Genomic DNA, 23417 nt, shown 5'->3' with positions numbered 1-23417 from the left:
TTTTTATCTTCGTTGAAGAAAGCACAATAAGAAAATATCAGAACTAAACCATTCTCTTATGGGAGAATTTCTTTTAGCCTATCCTTCTCTCTGTACATGAAACAAATTAGAGTTCTATCAGTTCTATATTTAAAGCTATCCAAGTGTTTTTTGTAACATGAGTGCCACAAAAAATCTATGTGAAAACAGCAAATAAAAAAAACCCCTAAAAAAAACCAACCAAAAATCCACCAAAATCACAGACCAACAACTCACAGCTCTATAAAAGCAATTTGGGCAGGATGCAGTAGGTATTGTATGAATTCAGTTTATTTCTGACAATTCAAAAAACATTTGAAATTTCTTACAAAAAAGAGCATTAAAAGCTTTCTTAATTATATTCTGTCATATGGTAATATATGGATTCTCACATATAATTTCGTGAAGTCTTCTATGTGTTTTTAACAGACATAGTGGGGAGCTAACATTAGTAAAAATTGCAAACAGTTCTCTATGTTTTCCATGTAATTCTCTTCTGAGATACTTTCAGAACAATGTGCAAACATGGTGATACATATTTACAGAAAGGCCTATAAATATTTGTGTATGTAACATGGCCTGTCCATCCTATGGCAAACAACTTCAGGTGAAGAATAAAAAATTTTGGTTTGTTGCTAAAATCACGAATGAAAAAGATAAATAAATTGGGGTTTTGATTCTGTGGACTGAAAACTAGTGTCTTAATGGATTGATTCAGGGGATATTTTGTTCTCCCCTCAAATTTTTTTGACCTTGATAATAGCTAACATGAATGCAAAAAAGGAGCCAAATGTGTCTAGAATCAAGGAAAGAAATGTTTTTCCTACCATGTTTTTTGGATATTATACGATGGCTGTAAGTCTAAGAACACACAAGGTTCTGTAACACACCATTTTCCTTAATGCCTTACAAAGGGAGTTTGCTGAGAATGTGTGTAACTGCCACAATCATTCTCTGTAGCTCTATTTGCAATGGTCAAGAAATTTTTACTGCTGTTTGAACCCAGTATGACATCTTGGATATATCATTCTATAGAAAAGAGTGGCAATGAGACTTCAAACAAAAAAAAATTTGACTTTGCAAATATCTAAAATTACTTCTCTTTCTGATAAAACGATATTGTAATCATGAATAAAAACATAATAAAAATATAGCAGTATTTCAGAAATATTTAAAGTCAGACTTGTTTTAACGCAGTGCAATTCTTAAGATGGAGTGGAAGAGGGTCAGGAAGGAACTGTCAGGCTTTTCTTTTTAACTATTTGACAGATGTGCTAAGTGAAGTACAGCTGCTCAGACAATTTCTGCTTTTCTCTTAATTATTATTTCTTCTACATGTTTTCAGATGTTAACACTGAAACTAGTTACATGACCATGTATTTACTTCTATCACACAAACACCATATTGATGTTGTTCTTTCCCTATTAGCTTTAGACATATTTTTAGCTTGTCCTTAATAGCTTATATGATTGATATGTGAAAGTATTTTTGTGTCCATATATTAAAAGAATATTTTGAAAATAATTCCCAGTATTTGGTTTCAGAAAACAAGTTAATGCAATTCAAAGCATGAGCTGCCTTTGCCCTAAGCTTGTTAGAATGTCAGCCATGCACCTCTGATTGTGTTTGATTGAATCTAGCAGGGTCTGGCCAAATTAGAATAATGACTTTAAACCATTGTTTAGCATTTGCTGATGATACAATCACTGGGTCACATATGCACTCTATGAAATTTCCATCAGGCTTTTAGAATACTTTTTCGACAATCAGCACATCAGGTGCTTTAAAGGTCAAGTAAGACGACAGGGCTTTCTGCATAATTATAAATGTGGAAATGCATACAGCAACTCTCAAGCACTTTTGCTGGGTAAGCTACCAGTAATTGTGCCTCAGTCCAAGCCAGCAGTAATAGTTCACAGTTTCCTCATTTGTAACCACACAAATGTAGTGATTAAATACTGGCGTATTAATTATAACCTGAAGATGAATTCTGTCTAAACAGTACAAAACCCATTGTTCAGTGCCTTGCAGGTTGGAACGACGGAAAGGTCAGACAATAATTTGATAACTATTGATATAACAGTCCCTAAACATGGCAACGTCTGTATGAAATCCAAGTCCTTTTACATAATGTCTTTACCTTCTGACATTTTTCAGTGATGATTACCAGACATTTTTAGGATTATCATAAAATGGTAAAAAAGTAAGAAAAAAAGGACAGAAGCAGAGGAGGGAAAGGGGGATGTTCAGAAAAAAGTATTTTGTCAGTCATGCTGTGCAGCTTTGCTGGGAATAAAAATTCTTTTACCTTTTTTTCTGATAGAAAAGGAAAATCTTCTGTTCTAGAAACAAGATTGAAACTTTCACCTGTCTCTAGAAATTTCACTTGAATGTGGCCATGATAAACAACAATAAATTATTCACTAATAACATTGAATTGTTTAGGTTGTAATATTAGCATTCTGTCTATTATACAAAAGCAACAAGATATTTAAAGCATCTATACCGAACATAAGTTGTGAACCACCAGAAGTAAAGAAGTTTTATTATAATATATCATAAAACAAACCCTAATTCCCCAATTGTATTGAAGACAATTTTTTAAATGAAGCTGAGAACATATTTCACTTTAATTATATTTAGTTATTATTTATAGATTTATTAGCTTAAAAAAAGACAACTTGTTTTTCACTCAGTAGTGGAGGTTTACATTTTCTGGTTTCATACACAAACTGTTCCTTGCAGTAGAATATTTATTTTTGTAAAATTTTGACAAAACAATAAACTTACTGTCACTACAATCAAGAGAAACTTTTTCTGAAGGCACATTTAAAAGGTTGCATCAATTTTTACCTAGCAATGGTTTTGAAATCTTTACAGCTTTTCAAAGGTGTTTGAGGCAACTTTAGGAATCGATCATCTGGACCCCTCTACTCAGAAAGTTTTGCAGGTTTCAGTGTTGGAGGTTTACAAAATCTGATTCAATAAAGTACTGAGCAACCTGTTCTGACCTTGGCTGGCCCTGCTTTGAGCAGGAGGTTGGGCTAAAGACGTCCTGAAGCCCTTTTTAGCCCAAAATACCCTACAATTCTACAAACCTGACACCTTCCTTCAGCAGAGAAAACCCCAGAAATTCCATACTAATAACAGTTACAGAATAAGGCAGAATCTCTTATTACCTGCAGTAGATTTATCTAGATAGAATATATTCCAGTTCACTCACAGTCATTACATTTTCACTCTGCAGTAAAATGCATAATTTTACAATACTCTCATCTGTTGTGCTGACTTTGCCCTACTGAGACACCAGGTAACACACATTTCCAAGTTTTAGATAAACCCATTATTCAACATCTATTTATTCTCATTTCTCTGATAACACATTTCCTGAGCTTGAAGCTGGTTTCTTGGTCTGGTCTTACATTTAACTGTCATTTAACTAAACAAATAAGAACAATGAAACTAATGATGCAAATTTCTCTAATAATACAACAAAGGAAGGAAATGAACTTTGTTTCATTTTCTAATAAATAAATAAATATAGTATCCCCTTTTCACAGAAATTACACTTACACTACTATGCTAAAGTCCACAAGTTGAGTTCAAATCCTGACATGGAATCATCCATATTTTTACAAAGTCATCACTGTTTCTCTTACGGTTACGAAGGAAGTTAAACATTATCTTCAATTCTGAAACTTACAAAATTCACTGGTTAGTGCAATTCAGGAATCATTTCAAACTCACCTTACCAAACTTTTTTTACCATAAATTTTTTTGGTAAAAAAGATCTTAGACTTGCCAGTTGGTGTCAGTTCAGAGACCAGCCTTCAGATTTTAGTTTAATTTACTACTTTAGCTATAGCTAAAAAAAACCAACTATCTATGCCTCTGGCCCTTTCTGTCTTTGCAGTTTCCTGCTTCTGGTTTCTTGCTGCTCACAGCATATCAACCATAGATACTACTTACAGAAATTAAACTTAGAAAACTGTATGCACTTATTTAAAGCTGAGGGAGATGTGTCACTTAGGGAAAATCTTGGCTCAAATGAGAGTACTGTATTTAAGTATTCAGAGAGCAGGAAGTTTAGAGTTGGATTTAGACTTGGAATACTGCAATTTTAAGTGAATCTTACAGACTGTTTATAATAAAAAACAGTTACATTGTGGGAATTCATATTTACATCAGCTCTGCTGGCCAATGTTATTTCTGATCTCTATACCCTATCTGTGCTCTCCTTCATACAAGTTACATGTCTATGATATGTGGCCAAAGCAGCCACAGAACACTGAACCCACTTTTAGTATCCATAAGTATCTTCTGATGTTCCATAGAAAATAATACAGAACAAAGCCTGATGTATTGCTATTGGCCTGTTATTAGAGTCCTATTTTACTGGTTTCATGTCTCTGCCCCTGCAATAAGCTGCTTTAGAAGATAATGCAGAAAATTTTAATTCTTATAAGTGACACTAACAATCTCTTTTGAGATCCAAAGCAAAATAAAGTAGCTATGACAGAAACATTTCTAGCATTTTTAAAATTAAACAACCTGAGGAAGAAAATTTCACAATACATGACAGATTTGTCACTTGCATGATTCTAAATTTTTATGAGTGTCTGCTTTAAGGCAGAGTTCTGAGAATATGTAGAATGTGATTTATACACAAGATGTAGCATGACTAAGTAAGCTTTTGTTTTAAGGAGGCTGTAAAACAACAGTTTGTATCAAACTAATTAGTGGTATTAAATCACTATTAACTGTTATTAGGATCAATTTAGTATAATTAAATCCATTGCGTTCAATGATATCACAAGGAAAAGGCAGTTGCTTATTCTCTGTTGATTCATAAGAAGGTTGTGAAAAATAGCCAGTCTGGAAAATTAAAAAATATGTGCAACACCTTAAATTTCCATTTCATAATGAGTTTTGATTTCAATTAGGATTTTTTTTAACATTGCATTGATGCAAAATAAAATAAAATTACCTAGCTGAAAAAAAGTCCAATACGTTTTAAACATTTTTTTAGTAGAAGACTTTATGGAAACTAAATGCCTGATACAAAAAATATTAATGCCCAGTTTCTCTGACATAATTTCTAGGTTTTATCCATTTCCACTATTCCTTTCTCCGTGGAATCTTAGTTCTTGCTGAATGAATAAAGTAATTGCTGTAGTGACTTTAGAACAGCAAAAGATATTCTGCCATGTCTGGCAAGGCAGGACCAAGATCTTTCCTACACAGCTCAAAAAGAATATCATCCTGTCGCATCAGCAGTACAACCCCATGATTGTTTGCTGGCAGAAATTGTTTCTGAAACAAAGTTAAATTGATAATTTTAGAAGACAAACTTCAAGCTAACATTTTAAAGAAACTCTGAAGTTAGTGGAGGGCTGTGGGCTCCACCATATACAGTAGATGTGGTGGAGCCTGGATAATCTCACTGGCACCTCATATAGTTAGAGGTGTGGTTTGAATGGCACCTTAGGCAAAGGACCCTATATGAGCCCTGGAAACATGGGTCAGCAGCCAAACAAAGAAATAAGAAGAATAAAGTGGTTTAAACATGGAAAAAACAACCAAGACTTTTGAGGTCAAAAGTGTCCCTTTAACATTCAGGCATTCTGAATTGTCTCCCTTTTGTTGGAGTAACTAATCCAAAAAGTCATAAACCCCCTCTTTAAGGATAGAATTTATTTAGCACATAAGATAACTAGATTCTTAAAAGATTTTTTTAATAATGAAAATGTAGCAATAAGTATGATTAAATAAAATCCTTGAAAGCAAATTTATTCTCTAACTTGAAATAAATTTTCTACTAGATATAATTTGTCCTAAAAAAATCTCCTTCTTTTGTCTGTCCTTCATCTGCTTTTTTTCAGGATTTTCTGTCTGCGCTGTTGCCGCAGACTCTGTGCAAGCTCCATCCTGCCCTTCAGGGAAAAAAAAAGCTTATTTGCTTTCAGAAGAGGTGCAGTCTCTCTGCCTCCAGATAACTCTGACTGAAAGGGATTCATGTGGGATAAAGTAGACAGCCAGCTTCCTTCTTGCTACGCAGGAGTTACAGTGTACAGAATTCACACAGCACTGTCTCAGTAAACAAGGCTGCCACACTGCCTGTCCTGCTCTTTGCATATCCTGCTCTGTTCAGAGGAGAAAAGGATTGCTTGCATCATCTTTCAAATACTCATGCTGCCTCATATCTTCTGCAGTACAATGACTTTTAAAAAAATGTATGTCTTCAGGTTTCTGGATGCAATTTGCAGTGCCTATCAGCATTTTTCTCCCACTACAGAACCATCTAATTATTTTCATTTCTCCATTTTCTGAACATGTCTCAAATAACAGAGCAGTGAAAGGGTACATAGCAGACAAAAATATCTTTGTGGTGAGAGTGAATTACACCTCTTATATGTCTGCACTGCTGGCTCAGTCCTGAGCATTACCTCAATACCTGAGACATCAGGTTAGCAGGGTCAGAAGGGAATCTTTATCCACCTTTTATTTTCAGCTTTTTACTGAAGCACTGGCTGGGGTTTGCCAGACAGAATAATCTGTATACATAAACTGCCCACCAAAGCTGTGGGTTTAGGAAGAGGTGATCACGGTAAAGTGTATCTTAGGAAAATATTTAATAGAATGGCTTGATTTAAATGAAATCTATGTTTTTCATAGACTTCAAACAAAATATTGATCATTCAAGATATAGAAGTGGTCAAACTACTGGTCCCTTGGTGGTCAAATAATGTTCCCTTCTGGCCTGAAAATTTAAACCCAAGAAATTTTAGAAATTTTAACTTAGATAAAAACAATAGCTTATTTTACTTTATGCTGCTATGTTTAAATCATTATATACTTTCATCCACAGAGAGAAAAGAAGTTGTATAAATATTTTTTAAAACCTACATTGTTTTTTCTCCACTAAGCTTGTTTATGGTAGCTAGTATATTAACTCCTTATTAATATGCACCAATTGCATAAAATATGTTGATACCATATGTGAAAACCTGAGTTCTTAAAATCACTTTGATTACAAAATCAAAGTCCGCAGCACATTTAAGTGTATAAAAGGAAATACTAGATTGTGTGCATTATATATATTATGTCTGCTTTTCCTAAAACCAAAATCCATTCAGAAATAGGATATGGGTACATTCAATTACTTTTTATAAGGAAAAAATGTTTATAATATATTGAAAAACTCAGATGATAATATTATTACTTTATTTTAAAAAATAGCAATTTGAATTATTCTGGTAAGAAAATTTTGAATGTTCTGTGAAATTAATAATGTGAACAATAGAGTTAAGAACTATTGTATAGATCACATGGGACAGAACAGGATTTCAATACTCTTAAACAGACAACAGCTAAAGACATGTCCTGAGGTAAAGCCTCCAGCAAACACATAAATTGTTTAGACAATATCTCTAACAGATGTGGCACTTGGTGATGTGCAGCAGTCAGTAAGAGAGGCAAGTTGTTTCTTTGCTTTTTGTGATAAAGATAGACAAAGAAAGGCAATTTCTAGTATTGAAAAAAAATTTCTGAATCTAAAATAAAAATATACTTTTGTTTTTCACAATAAAGACACTTCAAAAAACGGTACAACCATTAGTGCTGTTGTCGTACAGTAGGTTCTACTATTGAAGCTTAAGATGTTCTCCTAAAAAAAAATAGTTCAGCCTTACTGGTATTTTAGAAATCTCTGGGATTAACAGAACATGACGGCAGTGATACTCTGTACTTGAAACTTACTTCTGGTATTTGTGCACAAAAATGATCTTAAGCTACAGAAATCTATTCTTATTCACAGAGGAAACTGGGTAAGTATAAATTCATGGATGGTCTCTTTCCTTAATAATTGTTCAGCAGCAGCTATAATAAATGCATTCTCCTATTCAACCTATGTAGAGATCAGTTTTCTTATCTGTGTTTTTTAGTGAGATGCTGTTGCTGCTCTCTAGCATCTACAGAGTCATTATTTCCACTGTGTTTTAAATCATTAAAGAGGGAGAACTATCACAGAATAATACAATAATTAAGGTTGGAAAAGACCTCTAAGGTCACCGGTCAAACCACTAACCTAATATTGCAAAGTTCATCACTAAACCATGTCCCTAACTGCAACCTCTAAATTTAAAAAAAAAAATACTTCCAGTGAAGGTCACACTTTGGGCAGCCTTTTCCAATACTTAACAACCAATACTGTGATGAAATTTTTCCTAATATCCAACCTAAACTTCCCCTCGTGCAACTTGAGGCCATTTCCTCTCATCTTGTTACCTGGAAGAAGGTACTGACCTCCACTTGGCTACAACCTCCTTTCAGGTATCTATAGAGAGCAACATGCTGTCTCCTGAACCTCATTTTCTTCCAGCTGAACAACCCCAGCTCCCAAATAGAAAGATACATTAAAGAAGGTTTAAGTTATAAAGTATTAATGAGATAAAGTAAAAAAAAAAAATTAGTTACAAGAGGGAATATTATTGGCTTAATTCCTCCTCTACTAATCTGTGAAAGGATTAAAATCAAATTAACTCTCTCTGAATGTACTGTGCACATTACCAGAATGAACTGGAAAACACGTATGTTCCAACTACAAAGATTTCAGAACCTTTCCTCTATTTAGTGTTTTCTGATTCTTATTTGGCTTCAGTTTCACAGTTCATAAATCACAATCTCCTTTGATTCTGTTGCTTCAATCCAGCATTACCATTTCTGTGGCACTCTTATGCTCTGCCAGCAGGCAGCAATAGTGTCATCATGTAATAGAAATCTTCAGCCCCAGAAATTGTCCACCTTTTGAGCTACTTGTGCCAATAGTCAACCTATGCTGTTAAAAGTTAGTATCTTTTTCCTTTCACAAGTATTTAATAATACCCTTTTTGGGGATATTGTTCATTTTTCCTGCTCATCTGTGTGATAGTTACCATATCTATTCAACGTTAAATTTCTTTATCTTTGTCCAAAATCCCCAAACCAAAATGAAAAAGAATCCTTACAATTTTCTTCACACTTCATGATCAACTCATTCCTATTTTCCACTTTACAAATCCAGGTCTTGATATCAGTATCAATATTTTCAATGTTTTAATTATTTTCATTCCCCATTAAATGAAAATGCCTGCATTTCTAAACTATATTCTCAAACCCATTTGTTTTCAGTGTCTTGGCATCTCTGCAATGTATATCGGACGTTAAGTAGCAGATATAAACTACTTAGGATTTAACATACAGTGAATTTAAGAAAATACAAATGTCATTCTATTACCAGTGTTAATTCATCATAAATAAATTGAACTAAGTAAAAAACCCCCTGTACTTTATCCAAGTAAGCTCCACTGATTTGGGAAAAGTTTCAGACCATATAAAAATTAGAAATTATTAGGTAAGTCAGCACATGTATTTCATTCACCCTTAGTTTTACACTAGGCACTTTAGGAGGGACTGAAAAAAAAGACCAACACAACCACGGTTAAGAAGTTTGTGAGGACCCTGTCAATGGCCAGTTTAGAGGTCCAGCAACTTCCTAAATCTTTTGTATTGGTAACATACAAAACAGGCTAAACCCTGATGGATCTAAGTACTTAAACTTCTTGCTGCTGATGCAAGTCCATTGACAGCTTTCTTGGGAGACAAGAAGAAAATTAAAAGACCCTGAAGCTATTTTATATCAAGAATATATTTCTCACTTTTCATAAATATTGAATACAGCATTTCATAAATATTGAATAGAGATCTCTAACTAAACAGCAGCAGTTGGTAATAATATCTTTTGACTTACACTGCTTCTTGAGGATACGGACCATTAAGCATGTTTTCAACAAGTATATGACCTTTACATGGTACATGAAACAACAGATGAGTGACTTCTTCACCCATATGCTGTCATGCTAAAAAATGAAGGTCAAAATTCTGCACCTTTGCAATAAAGTAAAAACAGGAATTTACAATAAAAGAAATAAAAAGAACAAAAAAAAAAAAAAACCAAAACAGAGAAGCGTCTGCAGGATTTGCTACCCACTTTATCTATCATATGCTTATCTTACCTGCCTAAAAGTCCTAGGGAAAATATGAGGTTTGTAGCATGTTGTGAAGGATAATAAATACAGGATACTTTGCACCATATGGATTATCTCAGACCCTCATAAAAAGCTGTCAAAACCAAGCAATATAAAGGCTCCTGAATGAGCACATGTTGCATTTTGGCATGATTATAAAGATCTTTTTCTGACTAAAGGAATCAGAAAACTTTTACATCTCAAAAGCAAGACAATCAATCACTAAAAGTCCTATAGGTTACTAGTGCAAAACTCAAATTAAAAACAATAGGAGTTAAAGTAGAGGAATAAAACACTCTTTGAAAAGCAGATTTTACAGTCAGTTTATAATGGAGCACAACACCAGATTATAATCCAAAATATCTCAGACAATTAAAAAAAATTCAAACACGATAGACTCACATTAAAGAATGAAGTTGTATTCATGACATCTATTGCATAACAAATTTATAAATGGAAAAATTTGCTAAAGCAATTGAAAATAATAATCTGAGACTTCAATTATATAAAAATACTTTTTACATAATTGAGGAAACTATTTGTATCAGTACTGAACTGGGGCAAGAAAAGGCAAATTTCTAATATTGCTGCTGCAGTTGGGTTTGCTTCTGCAATACATATTATTTTATCAACTCGTTTTGATGACAAAGATTGAAGAAGAAAAAGCTTAAAGCAGTTAATGGAGGCAGTTTTATGAAGGCTGGAATGAGAAGATTGTGGCCGAGCATCCCATGCATTGCCAGTAAGAAAACTGTATCTACACTACAAAACCAAACATGTTAACCTTCCAGTGCTTGAGTCTAACATTTTCTTCTCTTCACAATATCCTGCAGTAATCCAATCCCTGTGGGATATTGCCCATATCCATTTTTCACAGTAGCTCGCTCACTTCCCTGGTAACACTCAAGAAAACCAAAACAATAGTCAGAAATGTGAGTGAAACAGCTGCAATGAAGTTTCATTAACAGGCTTAGTACAAAACCACAGTAGTTTACACATGAAATGGAACTTTCAGGCACTGCTCTGAGGCAAACCTTGGCAACGTTGGTTTTAGCAGCCAATTCTAGATTAGACTAATCTGACGCAAAAAGTTACATTCTAACACAAATTATCCACAATATCCCAGATTTTGAAGCAAATACAGTCCTTACATTGTACCAAATTTATTAAATTATTACAGTTTTTGTAGTCACAATATTCCATCATCAGGAAAAATGTTCTTCAGCAATGCTGCTACTTTTCTTTCAGCACGAATACCATGATGAACCATGAGAACTGCATAAAGGACATTGTTTGACAGCAATATGCACGTTTTTTGCAAACATTAGATAGTGTGTCATTTATTTTATTTTCGTGAGGAATTATTTCTGTGGGAAAAAGGAAGCAGTAAAATGTTCTCCTGTAAGGAGAAAAGGAAGATACTATCATTATCTAATTTTCACTGTACTTAAACTTGTATTTAACAGCAGTCACTACTTTTAAGTCTACTTTCATTTAATATGATATTGTAGAGGCATCACACTCTTTGAAGATGGCTTATCTTCAGTAGGTGAAATGCACTGCTTTTCCTTAATTGAAAAGACAAAATCCTTTCCATCACAGGACTACATCAAAAGAGCTCCAAAAAATTAAGATAACATTAAATAATTAAAATTAGCATTTTCTTTCAAAAAAAGTTATTTTTATTATCTAAAATATCTGTTCACAATGCTTAACATATGCACAACAAAGAAAATCCTGTGTGCATACCCACGATGTTACAATATGTAGTATCTCCTACATTCCCATTTAACTTCACCGGTTTCCCAGATACCATTGTTCAAAACTTAACATATTTATCTCACTGAAAATCAGTTCTGAGAAGATTAAATATTTGCAAGCCTCTAGAAAGTTGTCGAATAAGTTACAGAAATTTTTCACCAAAGTTATTTTAAGTTTTCTTATGCTGTTTCTATTACACTGCAGTTGATTAAATGAAATGTTAACTTTATAAAACAATTAACTCATATTTCAAGACTGACTCTATCAAACTTAACTGTCAACAATATATATTTAATTGTCAATACAGGAAAAAATGTAAAGCATATATATACAGGATATATACTTTATAATTAATTCAAGCACATGTGAAAATGCATGAGATGACAGTGAGAAGCAACTCCAAATCTTCCTGACATCTACATTGCTGATATTTTGAATCTTAGAATCATAGAATCACAGAGTTGTTTAGGTTGGAAAAGATCTTTAAAGCCATCAATCTCCACTGTTAAACCAGCACTGCCTAGTCCATCCAACACTAAACCCTAGCTCTAACTGCCATGTCTACATGACTTTTATATATCTCCAGTGATGGTGACACAGACACTTCCCTATACATCCTCTTTCAGTGTTTTACAACCCTTTCTGAGAAGATTTTTTTCCAAATATCCAACCTAAACCTCCTCTGGTGCAACTTGAGGCCATTTCCTCTTGTCTGATTTCTTGTTAGTCAGGGGAAGAGACTGACCCCTACCTCACTATAGACTCCTTTCAGGGAGTTGTAGGGGGGCCATAAGGTCTCCTTTCAGCCTCTTCTTCTCCCAGCCAGACGGCCCCAGCTCCCTCAGCCACTTCTCACAAGCCTCACACAATTGGCCTTGACCCATTGATTCAGCCTGCCCAGATCCTTCTGCAGAGCTTTCTGGCCCTCCAGTGAACCAACGCTCGCACACAACTTGGTGTCATCTGCAGAATGCCATCTTAAAACAACTACTTCCAGAACTATTTCCACTCTTCTGAAGTCAGTAGAACGATGAATTATTAATTGCTCTGTAACTAGCCTGAGTCTCATAAATGGTATGCATGCCTTCTTTTTGAGCAGGAGAAATAAGTGTGGCCCATTTCCTGAGCTGTCCTGAAATAATTTCCTGCAAATGAAAGAAAGTTCCTTTCTTTTTTATGCTCAAAAGGAAAAGCAAAATATAGAAATTAGGTTGGCTTTCTTTTGTCATGGGCTATCATCATGTCACAGGGCTGATTTAGAGACTCGAGCTTTTTTCTGCTTGATGGAGTAGGGGGAAAATGCATGGAATAAGTGCATTCCCATAATAGTAATTAGTGGATCTCTGAGGGATGACAGTGACATTCTTCAGTGCCAGGAGAAAGGCACTGTAGAGAGTTACTGAGGGTTCAGGTATTCATACTTTTGCTATTTTCAGGATCTTAAATCTTTCTTAAAATGAGTAACAAAGGAATAACAATTGAATTATAATGGATTTCAACTATCTAGGTAACAAAAAATTTTATGTCTCCACTTATGCCCTTTCTCTGTCACTTGGGATATGTCCTCTTTGGGATCCTCTCTTACTTGTATTTAATGGGCTTGCCGAGTACTTGAGTATTTAGTCTCTATTCATATAGAAGCTGCTTAGTAATTTTATCATCTTTGTTCTCTAAAAACTATTTTCCAATTTAATTTCTCTATCTTGGTATGTAGAGGGAGTCATAACCAGGAAATAAACAGAACTCAGTATGTTATTAGATTTTAGAGAATCTCACTTTTATCAGTGCCGTTGAGATACTGTGTTCTATTTCTTCCTGGTCACGGAGGAGCTTACACTTGCTTTAGCTTCCATTAGCATGGCTTGGTTTATGCTGCTCCTTTTTGGGTGATAAGCACAACCACAGTGGATTACTGGCTTTTGCTCCTTGCATTAATTTGTGTGTGTTACTGAGCAGTCCTAGCCATGAGAGTGGTTTAACTTGCTGGAAAAAAAATTATGATAGCAATGGTAACTGAAATGCAGAAACAAACTTTGGTTCTCCTGACTGAGTACTCAGTGCCACATCTGAGGCAGCAGGCACAATATAATGGATACACACTCCACCATATTTCCCCATGGAAGGAAGGGGAGACAGTCTTGCCCTGCAAAAGTTCTTCATTTAACAATATTTGGACAGATATAGCGATAAAAGGTCTATTCCAGTGAAAGGTTTGTATTCCTTCTGCACTCCTCCACAAACTTTTTAAGGACTAACTTACTCCTGAGAGACAAGCAGACAGTTAGCTTGCTTTCTTCTTGCTGGACAAGAAGGCTGGACCATTTTTAAGCTACCTAATAGGAACTAGGCACTCAGAGAGCACACTAGGTGCCTAACTTTCCTATAAAGTGAACCCAAAACTTTCACTTCCAAGGCTGTGGACTCTATGATCACAGATATTTGGTCATTAGATACATATATGCACAAACACTAAGGAAAGCCTACTACCTACCCCTTTTTCCTATCTCATTTTCTTTTCATTTTATTCTCCTTCAGTTGCACGTATTGCTACTTTTACAGGAATAATATATCCTATTACGAGTTGCAAGTCAGTGACAGCAATGAAAGTCATGGTGCTGCTTCTGCCTATCTATTTATTTTCCAGTATTTTTCTATAAATCACACTCTCATTGTTGGAAATTCAACTATTTCCTGGACTGAGTAGCTTGGATTTACTGTGCAGCATCTTCCCTGACTGAATGTTTATGTTTGCTACAGTAAATTACTTCAAAAAGAATAAATTTATTTCCACTAAGCACATCAGGGATGTGATGAGCACTGTCCAACTGTAGATTTAAACATTCTTTCCAAGGATGTGTTTTGGCCCAGACTACCATAACATAATTTTACAGTATGTGTTGAGGTATCATAGTTAATCAGATATAATATCTGTGGGATTTACTAATGGTTCAAACTATGTGATCTTTGATAAAAACAGAAAACAGTAAACTTACCTAATTTGCACACTGTACCAGTATCCATCGTCCACTCTAGCAGTAGTAGTGATGTTTTTGATTTCTGCTGCGTCATCACATAAATACTGGTACTAAAGAATGGGAAAAGGTTTTAATAACATTATTTCCAATAATTAAACAGTTTCAGGCATTGAAACTTGAATTTTAAAATGATAAATGGTTTAAAAAAAACCTGAAGGATGTCATGTGTATCAAGAAAAATAAATGTTTCATTGAAAGTTCTGGATAAGGAGGCCTATTGTACCAGAAATTTGCAAGTACACATATATGCTTACTAATCTGCATGAAAATGCTTTAATCTTTGTGTATTGTACAATCAGATATTATGGGTCTGATTTCCAAAAAAGTCAACCATCTGCAACCCATCTGAAATTAACACTGGCCATGGGTGAATTTTACTTAACATTTTATGGCTTCCTTACACTTCCAAACATGTAATGTAGCGTGCAGGCTTGAGCATTTTGGAGCACCATTTAATTTCCTATACTAATGCGAACAAGCACTTGATTTCATGGTTTGTCTACTTGTAATTGTAGCTTGATTGTGAGCTTAGAACCATTTGTTCATTGGGCTTTAAATCCACACTTAATTGACCAGCTTTGTGAATGATTAAGTGAATTCAATTAGTTTTAACATGGCACACTGGGATCTCTGAATAGATTTGTGTCAATTAAAGTATTTTCATATTTTATGGTGATTATGATATGTTAGAAAAATATTTTTCCGCATCATTACTTTACCATGAATACAAGTAAGATGAACTTAAAGCCATCACCATTTTCTAAACATTGGATAACTTCCTGCCCGTGACTAATCTCACCTTTTTTTTTCTGGACAAAGTCACAATATAGTAAAAGACAAAAAATCACAACATAACAAAATGAGTAAAAGGTAATTTTCTTCTTTTCTATTTATCTTCAGTTTATATATCTGTTTAGTATGGTCATGGTCTTAAAACATGAAGGCAAATATAATACAAAATGCTGTTTCTAACAGACATTTCACAGTTCTTACAAAAGAATATATTACAGGTACTTTGGGAAAGTTTCAGCAGGAAAATGGGAGGCAAGTCATGAGAAAAGTAACTTTTCTTTTAATATCTTTTTATAGCCTCTTTAGTATCTGCCTATCTCTTAAAAAAGCTCTAGTATTACCTCTTTCTCTGAAAAGATGGAATAATTTGTGGAAGGTAAAGATATACCACAATAAACACTTTACTCTTTAAAGTTTATAAACAAATATATTCCTTGTTAGTCTGTCCATGAGAGCCAAATAATTGTTTTTTTCCTGATCCTGTGGAACTGAGATCTAAATAATAGATGGAGTGAAAGATTTCTATGTATAGATACATAGTAAAAAAGATACACTCTATTCTCTAACATAATAAATTTTTCTCTGACAATTCATTCAATTTCTATGTCTATGCCTATGTCAAAAGCCTTCCTTATGACAATTTTTATGAAGTTGCATGTGAGGAATTTCAGTTAGTTTAGGTATAAAATAACTTAATTTGTACAGCATGTAAAGATAAAACGTACATTTTTTGGTTTTGTGTTTTAATGTATACTCTTGTGAGTCATATTGACTATATTAGCCAAGAAATTGACAAAACAGAGAGCAAGTTTAACAACTATCTTCCTTAAAATGCTGAAGATGTCAAGAATCTCTGCAGCTTTATTTACTATCTTCTACAGTAAGAAAATTAAAAAATACTAACAGTTTTACAGATTCAACTTTTATTTACTTTTCCTTCAGTGGGAGATTTTGATGCCTTACCTGCAAGGTACCATTATTGATGACAAGTCGAATTAGAAAATGTTGAATTGTTTCTGGGCTCTGTTCAATATTTAGAAGAAGTCCATGAGGATCATAGGTCCTAAATTCCAGGTGGATGAAATTCTGCATGTTCAAATGTAAGCCTTGAAATTCCAGGTAAGAATCACCATAGTAGCGAGCATAACTAAAATCTGTGAATAGAATTTTGAGACATGTAAGAATATAAAGATATTTTTCTTCTTCACACTCTGCTCTCTTATTCTGGTAGTGGTAGCAAAGATACAGCATAATTGTTTACATCTTTCAAGGATTCATAAATGAATCTGAAAAATGATATTGGTTTTCTTCTGTCAAAGGTTAACACTGAGAGTTTATAAAACTAGACAAAAAGGTTTTTGTCAAAATATATTAAGCAAGCATATAGATCAATACCTGAAAGACTAGGCTACAAAGATGAAAGAATTGGTACGTATCTAGCAGCTTTGGCTCGACATTTTCTTCAAAGTTAGGTGTTTTCATCAAACCTAGATGCAAGAACGAATGGGTTTGAAGTCTCTACAGAAACTATGCAATATCTAAATGGAGGAAGACATTCTACAAACTAATTATGAAGTTGGCATCTTAATATATCAAATATTTTCTGGTGCTAGGGTGAAAGATGAAAATTTTCCTTGGGTTTACATCCATCTTGTCTCATTTATCTATGAACCTCATAGCATTCAGCACCCCATGCAATACCTGGCAAGGGCAGATGTAACACTTTTTTAAATAGAAAAGGTATGTGAATATATGGCTTCAAGCCCAGCAGGTGACATTTAAAGGGGCTTCTTTGTATTTTTTATTTCTTCCTGTCCCCTTCTTTCTTCTCATATTTCCTTTCACCATTCCTTTCCTCTATGTTTTCTGCTCCCTTCCCTTCCCTTCCCTTCCCTTCCCTTCCCTTCCCTTCCCTTCCCTTCCCTTCCCTTCCCTTCCCTTCCCTTCCCTTCCCTTCCCTTCCCTTCCCTTCCCTTCCCTTCCCTTCCCTTCCCTTCCCTTCCCTTCCCTTCCCACTTCCCTCCCTTTTCTCTCCTCTCCATTCACTGCTCACTTTCCCCCATTTTTTCCCCTTCTTTTTCTTTCTCTTATGGTGTGATTACAAGGGAAGAGACATGCACATAGGTACCTATTCATACACAGCTGCAGTCTTGCACTTTGTTTTTTTCATTTGCCAGTATTTAAATTGAGACCACTACACCTGTCTGCTTGTAAAGACTAAAAAATATGGGTTCTCTTCCATACTTGTAACATGAGGAGTTAAGTATTGCAATTTTTGTAGAAGCAGGTATATATGCTTTAGTCTCACAGCACACAATTATTTGTTTGATCAGCTTCATGAGACTGATAAAAATTTAAAGAAATATTAACAATTCAGCCATCTTGTGAAAAATGTTGGTGCAACACTATCAACCTGTATACAATGCACAACACATAAGTGAATGATTCCATTTCCCTTTGGTCAAATTTCACTCAATCAATTTTACAGGGGTTTAGGATATCTTTGAAGGTCACAGATCTCTTTTTACTTTCCAAAATAGGTAAAATTTTAATCTCTTGGACAACAACTCCAATATCAAATGCCTCGCTATATATGATTAAATTCTGAACAAAAATGATACTGGGATAAAACAAAAACTGTTGATGCTGAACTTTCATGTTTCACTGTAAGGGTATGCTGAATTTTATCCTTTCATGACTTTGCATAAACCTATTTACAAAGTTCAAGTGACTGTGGTCAAATCTCAAGCTAAGCTCTTGAGAAATTCTCAGTACTATATAAGTATCACCAACATATGCATACATTCAACATAGAATAACATAGACCAAAAAATTCCAAGAAATACCAATCAATAACCAGTGCTGCAATAAAAGAGATTTTACAATTTTAAGTGTATTTAATCCTTAAAAACTCTTCTTTGAACTATAAGCCTACAGGTGTAAATTTCAGAAAATTAAATTAAAAAGAAAGGCACAGAAAGATTTTTACATTTTAAAGACAGGGCAATTTCTCAAATAAAAGGCTTTTGAGAATTATTGCCAATCCCTAGCCCTTGTTTGTTTTCCATCCTGAGCAAGCCACTGAGCTCTAAATCTTTCTCTCATTCTGCTTGCCCTGAATTGCCCCTGAATAGATTTTGCTTATCCCAAGGAACCATTCAGTTATCCCCACACCATGAAAGTCTGATATCTAACCATCTCTTTTTCTTGATCCATGTAGGAGATCAGCTTGGCTAAAAGACAGCAAAGTTGTACACAACATCCCCTTCCTGCAGTCCTAAATCCTTCTGCTACCTTCCCAATATTTTGGAGGTGGGTTGTTTTTATTGCTGGGTTGTTTTTCTCTCCCACATTGTTCAGCGTATAATAAAGCTGACATGTGAGAAAGGTCAAAACTATGTCAGCTCTCCAGAGATTTACTAACAGAAGGCATTTGAGATTCCAGATCTCACAGAAGAGTAAAATCTGTAATCATGAGGAGAAAAAAAAGAAAAAAGAGGTAGTTGCAGGAAGAGTTTATTCGCGATTCCTGAAACTGTAATTTAACTCTGATAACTGAGGTCAGACTGAATTATCTACTAAAATTCAAGGAAAACCAAACAAGCACAAGCTAGTGGCATCTACCTTTAGCTTTCTCTGTGTAATTGTAGCAAGTGCACAGAGCACTACAGACAAAACTTGCAACTTTATTCTGACCAACATCCGTTTATTTTTATCTTCATATGGCAGCACGTGATGAAGCCTTGCAAGACAATACACTCCATGCCTATTCCATGGATTTGAGGCCAGTTTGGCTTCTTCTGGGAAATACATTCATGCTGCTAAACAGATAACTTCTTAAACAAATCATCTGCAGTAAAATTACTGCAATTGCTCTAGTCTACAAATATGGAAAGAATTAATGAGAGAAAGCACTGAAGAATATTTAGCAGGCTCCAGGTTTCTGTAAAATCCATAAAAATACTACTTCAATAACAAGCAGGCTACATACCTTCCCACAACAGCTATTAACATAAACTGCTGGTGTGGTTTCACTTATTAAGATTCTCACATTGTTTGTAACAGTACTCAATTTCTTTTTATAGAACATAAGCTTTGCTTATAATCCTTCTATTGCACTTAGATGCAGTTTTTTTCATTTGACCTCTGGAGTTGGCATCCTAGATTGCTTTTTGTCCTAATGGAGAGGACTCATCCCCCAAGCCTTTAGAATGAAAAAAAAAATGGAAACCCTATCTTATCTTTCCCTAGGAATGCCAAACACTTGCTTTCCTAAGAAACAGACAAGCCCTTTGGTCTATAAAGTCCTCTCAGCTTTAGCTTGCTCCCCTGTGCACATCCAGCTATCCGTGGTTTTGTGTTTATTAGACTTCATATGAATCTTAAATGTCTGAATGTTAAAAAATTTGAGATTCAGCTGTAATAGCAAGCAGATACACAGGCAGGTCTGAACCCAGCTGACAGGCAAGCTTCTTTAAATCTTGCCACTCCCTACTGGTTTTCTCTATTCCACTGAGTATCAGCTGCATCAGCTTCAGAATGGAGGCCTGCAAAATTAAAAATTTTTGAGAGCTACACAATTGTAAGTCTTTGTTTATAAAGACAGGTACAGAGAGATAATAAAAACTTTTTAGATGGTCAGGAGCATGTACTCCTGGTGATCGAGCTTTTGCCTCTATGTATTTCTAGGTATAATGTACCCCCTGCAGTTTGCATGGACTCAGGCACAAAGAGGATTAAAATAATGTTCTTCTTCTTTCTTCTGCAATTCTTTTTGTCATGTTACACCTGGGAACAAAATCCTCTCATTCAAGCTATTGGTATTCTCTTTTTCACGGACGTATATTTCACATCTTTTGCTATTCTTTTAATTAGAACTATCTTACAACATTCAAATAGAGGGCATTATAGCCTATGGAAAGAACCTGTCATGAAAAAATCATAGCAATTAATTTTCTATTTGAAATTTTATTTATTTTTATTAAGAAGTAACACTTATCTTAATAGCATAAACTAGTCATTATAAAAATTACTTATGTTTGTTTAAAACCAGATAATGATGAAAGAAAAAAAAATAGAAAAGAAAAACAAGAAAGTCAGAGCAAGGATTGTTTCACAGGGCTGTTTGCAGACCTGATAATGGCTTCCAATGGATGTCCATGTCCCAGGTTTACACAAACAGCATTCAAGGAGCAGTGCCTCCCCTGGGACAGCTTGTCAGCTTCCTCCACACAAACTGCCATGGCTTCCTCAGCCAGGGCGTGCTCCTGGCCCACCACACTGGGCACCAGCCGTGCCAGCACCTCCTGTGAGCCTGGCAGGACACAGTGCCCTGCTCCTCCAATGGCCACACTGATGGATGGCTGTGCCATTGTCTGCACAGCTCCCTCTCTCTCTCACTCCCCACTGCTGCTTGTGGTGTGGTCCCTCTGTGGGCTCTGGCAGCAGCTCTGTGTTGTCTGGTGAGGGAGTTGTAGGGACAGAGAAGGCAGTTGTCACCATCTAGCAGAATACTGCACAAACACATGTGGAGAAGAAGCTGACCCAGACACAGAAAGGGCCAGAGGCCATGACCCCGCAGGTAGGGATGGGTGGGCTGATGAGACAGGAGAGGCTGGAGACGTGTGATGGGCCAGCAGACATGCAGCTGCTCAGGGCACTGCTGAAGGCAAACAAGGTTCTTCAAGAGACCCTCAGAGGCAGCTCAGCCTGGAGATGGTAGAAGTTGCTGGCCTGAACCATTTCAGGCACACGCGGGGGGAAAGGGGCAGGTCAGGCCTCACCCTGGCAAGGCGCTGCCCTGCCCCACACCCCCAGCACCCCCAGGGGCTGGATTCCAGCAGTGGGGCCAGACCCTGGCACTAGGGAGGCAATGCTCCACACTCCAACCCTGGAGCCCCTAACCCAGCTCCAAAGTGGCAAAATGACCAGAAGTCCCTCCTAAGGGAAGGTCACAGGAAAGCTAATGGGTATGTAAGCCAGAGCATAAGGCATACACAGGTCTTGACCCTACATCCTCTTGGAATTTCTCTCAGGTGAACACCACTGGAACCAGAAGTAGTAGCTGTATTTGTTCTTTTCTATATCTCTTCTCTCTTTCTTCTAATTCCTTCTTCTCAAAGTTTGAGTAACTTAAAGTCAGATGGGTTGGAGTTTGCTAAGTTGAATGGGCTTAGAGTTTACTAAATTAACACTTTGTGAAATGCTTTATGTTGATTTAATGTTGCTCTAACACTTAAAAGTTCCCAGATTTTCTGAAGTTTGACAGTAAAGTTTTTATTTGGTTGCCCTCTTGAGAATATCTTGTCAGTGTTTCTCCCTTGCATCTAACTCAAACTGCAAAAAATAACGTTAAATCCTTTTAAGACTCATTGAGTGAGCTCCGGGGCCTTACACCAAACCAACCTGATGTCCTCAGAGGCTCTTCTGTCAGCTTCACTGTCAGAGCAAGGATCTGGGATTCTACACAGAGACCAGCAGGCTTGCCCAGCTCTCAGGTGTTTAACCCTCGTTACTCTTCCCTATGGGCCAATAACACTGCAAGGGTAGCCCAATGCACCAAGAGTGGCTGCAGAGCTCTCGGTGTGGGAGGAAGGCATGGGCGACCTTCAGTCCTGCTGTTGAGCAGGAAGTCTTACAAGGAGGTTATTGAGCCTCCAGGCAGGCTCTTTGTAGATATTAATGACAGAGGAATAAGAGAAAATATACTTAAATTGAAACAGGTATCTTGGCTGAAGAGCATACTTGTTGTCCTAACTACAAAGAATTAATATCCCTATTATATATTTTTTTTAATTTCACAGAATATAAAAGCAGGGTTAATGGATGATATTAGTCCTATGATGCTTTTTTTTGGTTACCACTTGTAGAAAATTCTGTTTCAGGTAGCCTATGCATGAAGGAGTGGGGTTTGGTTTTTTTTCATTCTCAATGTGCTTAAAGCACCTCAGCTTTCATTTTCCTTACACCTGTTTTCTCTCATAAAATCTAATTTCTTTGAAGTTTCCTTTTTAATGAGTCATTTTAATCACTCTCTTTTGCATCTAAAATAAGGTCAATCTTCCCTCCAAGTCCTGAAAGACAGCCACAGCAAAATAATCCATGCATTTTACTCTTTACTCCCTTAAATACAATAATCTACTTCATATTTGTAACCACCATTTAAAAGGGTTTTGTTTATTTTCAAATGAGTCTCATTTACTTCCATACATTTCATTTAGTCTTTTCAGCTGAAACACCTTAAAGGCAGAGCAGAACAATGTTCTCCAACCATTATTTCTATTTACAGTTGCAAAGCTATTTCACTGCAATGTGCTTCACCTTTGGTTCCACACAACAAACCCACAATTACAGTGAATCCATGTTTTATTCTGTCACAGAAGTCTGTGCTGCATGACTAGCAAGGAATTACAGTTATGTTTTTCTCTCAAAGTTGAAATGTTCTCTAATGTGGCGTGTTAGACAACAATAAAATGTGGTTAACATCCAGAACGGTTGCCAGCGCAGCCCACAAGTAGCTTTCAAGCAAAGGAAAACAAGTTATGAATAAACGCCCTTCACTGTTGCTTTTTCAAGCTTACACATAGCCAGGGATTTCAGTGGCCTTTGAAATTCCTCTGAAAGAAAAACATGACTGTTTTAGAGCTCTTATTGCTTCACAAGATCTTCACTACTAGCCTAAATACACACACACATGCAGAAACACATACATAGAATTGAAGTGCCTTAAAGGTATGGAACATCAGA

At 35.7% G+C, this 23417-nt stretch overlaps 1 protein-coding gene across 1 annotated transcript in view; it reads right to left on the bottom strand.

Annotated features, from left to right (window-relative positions):
- Positions 1-23417, bottom strand: part of EYS (eyes shut homolog) — a 704807-nt gene that overhangs the window by 243776 nt on the left and 437614 nt on the right. Inside the window, exons 33-34 of the mRNA XM_058801756.1 lie at positions 16635-16825; positions 14838-14929 (exon numbers count right to left, since the gene is read on the bottom strand). Of these exons, the coding sequence (XP_058657739.1) occupies positions 14838-14929; positions 16635-16825 (283 nt within the window). The remainder of the gene's footprint in view (positions 1-14837; positions 14930-16634; positions 16826-23417) is intronic.

The sequence above is a fragment of the Ammospiza caudacuta genome, chromosome 3 (assembly GCF_027887145.1).
Source record: "Ammospiza caudacuta isolate bAmmCau1 chromosome 3, bAmmCau1.pri, whole genome shotgun sequence".
NCBI lineage: Eukaryota > Metazoa > Chordata > Aves > Passeriformes > Passerellidae > Ammospiza > Ammospiza caudacuta.
Note: the sequence above shows the minus strand (reverse complement) of the source record. Positions and strands in the feature narration are given on the sequence as shown.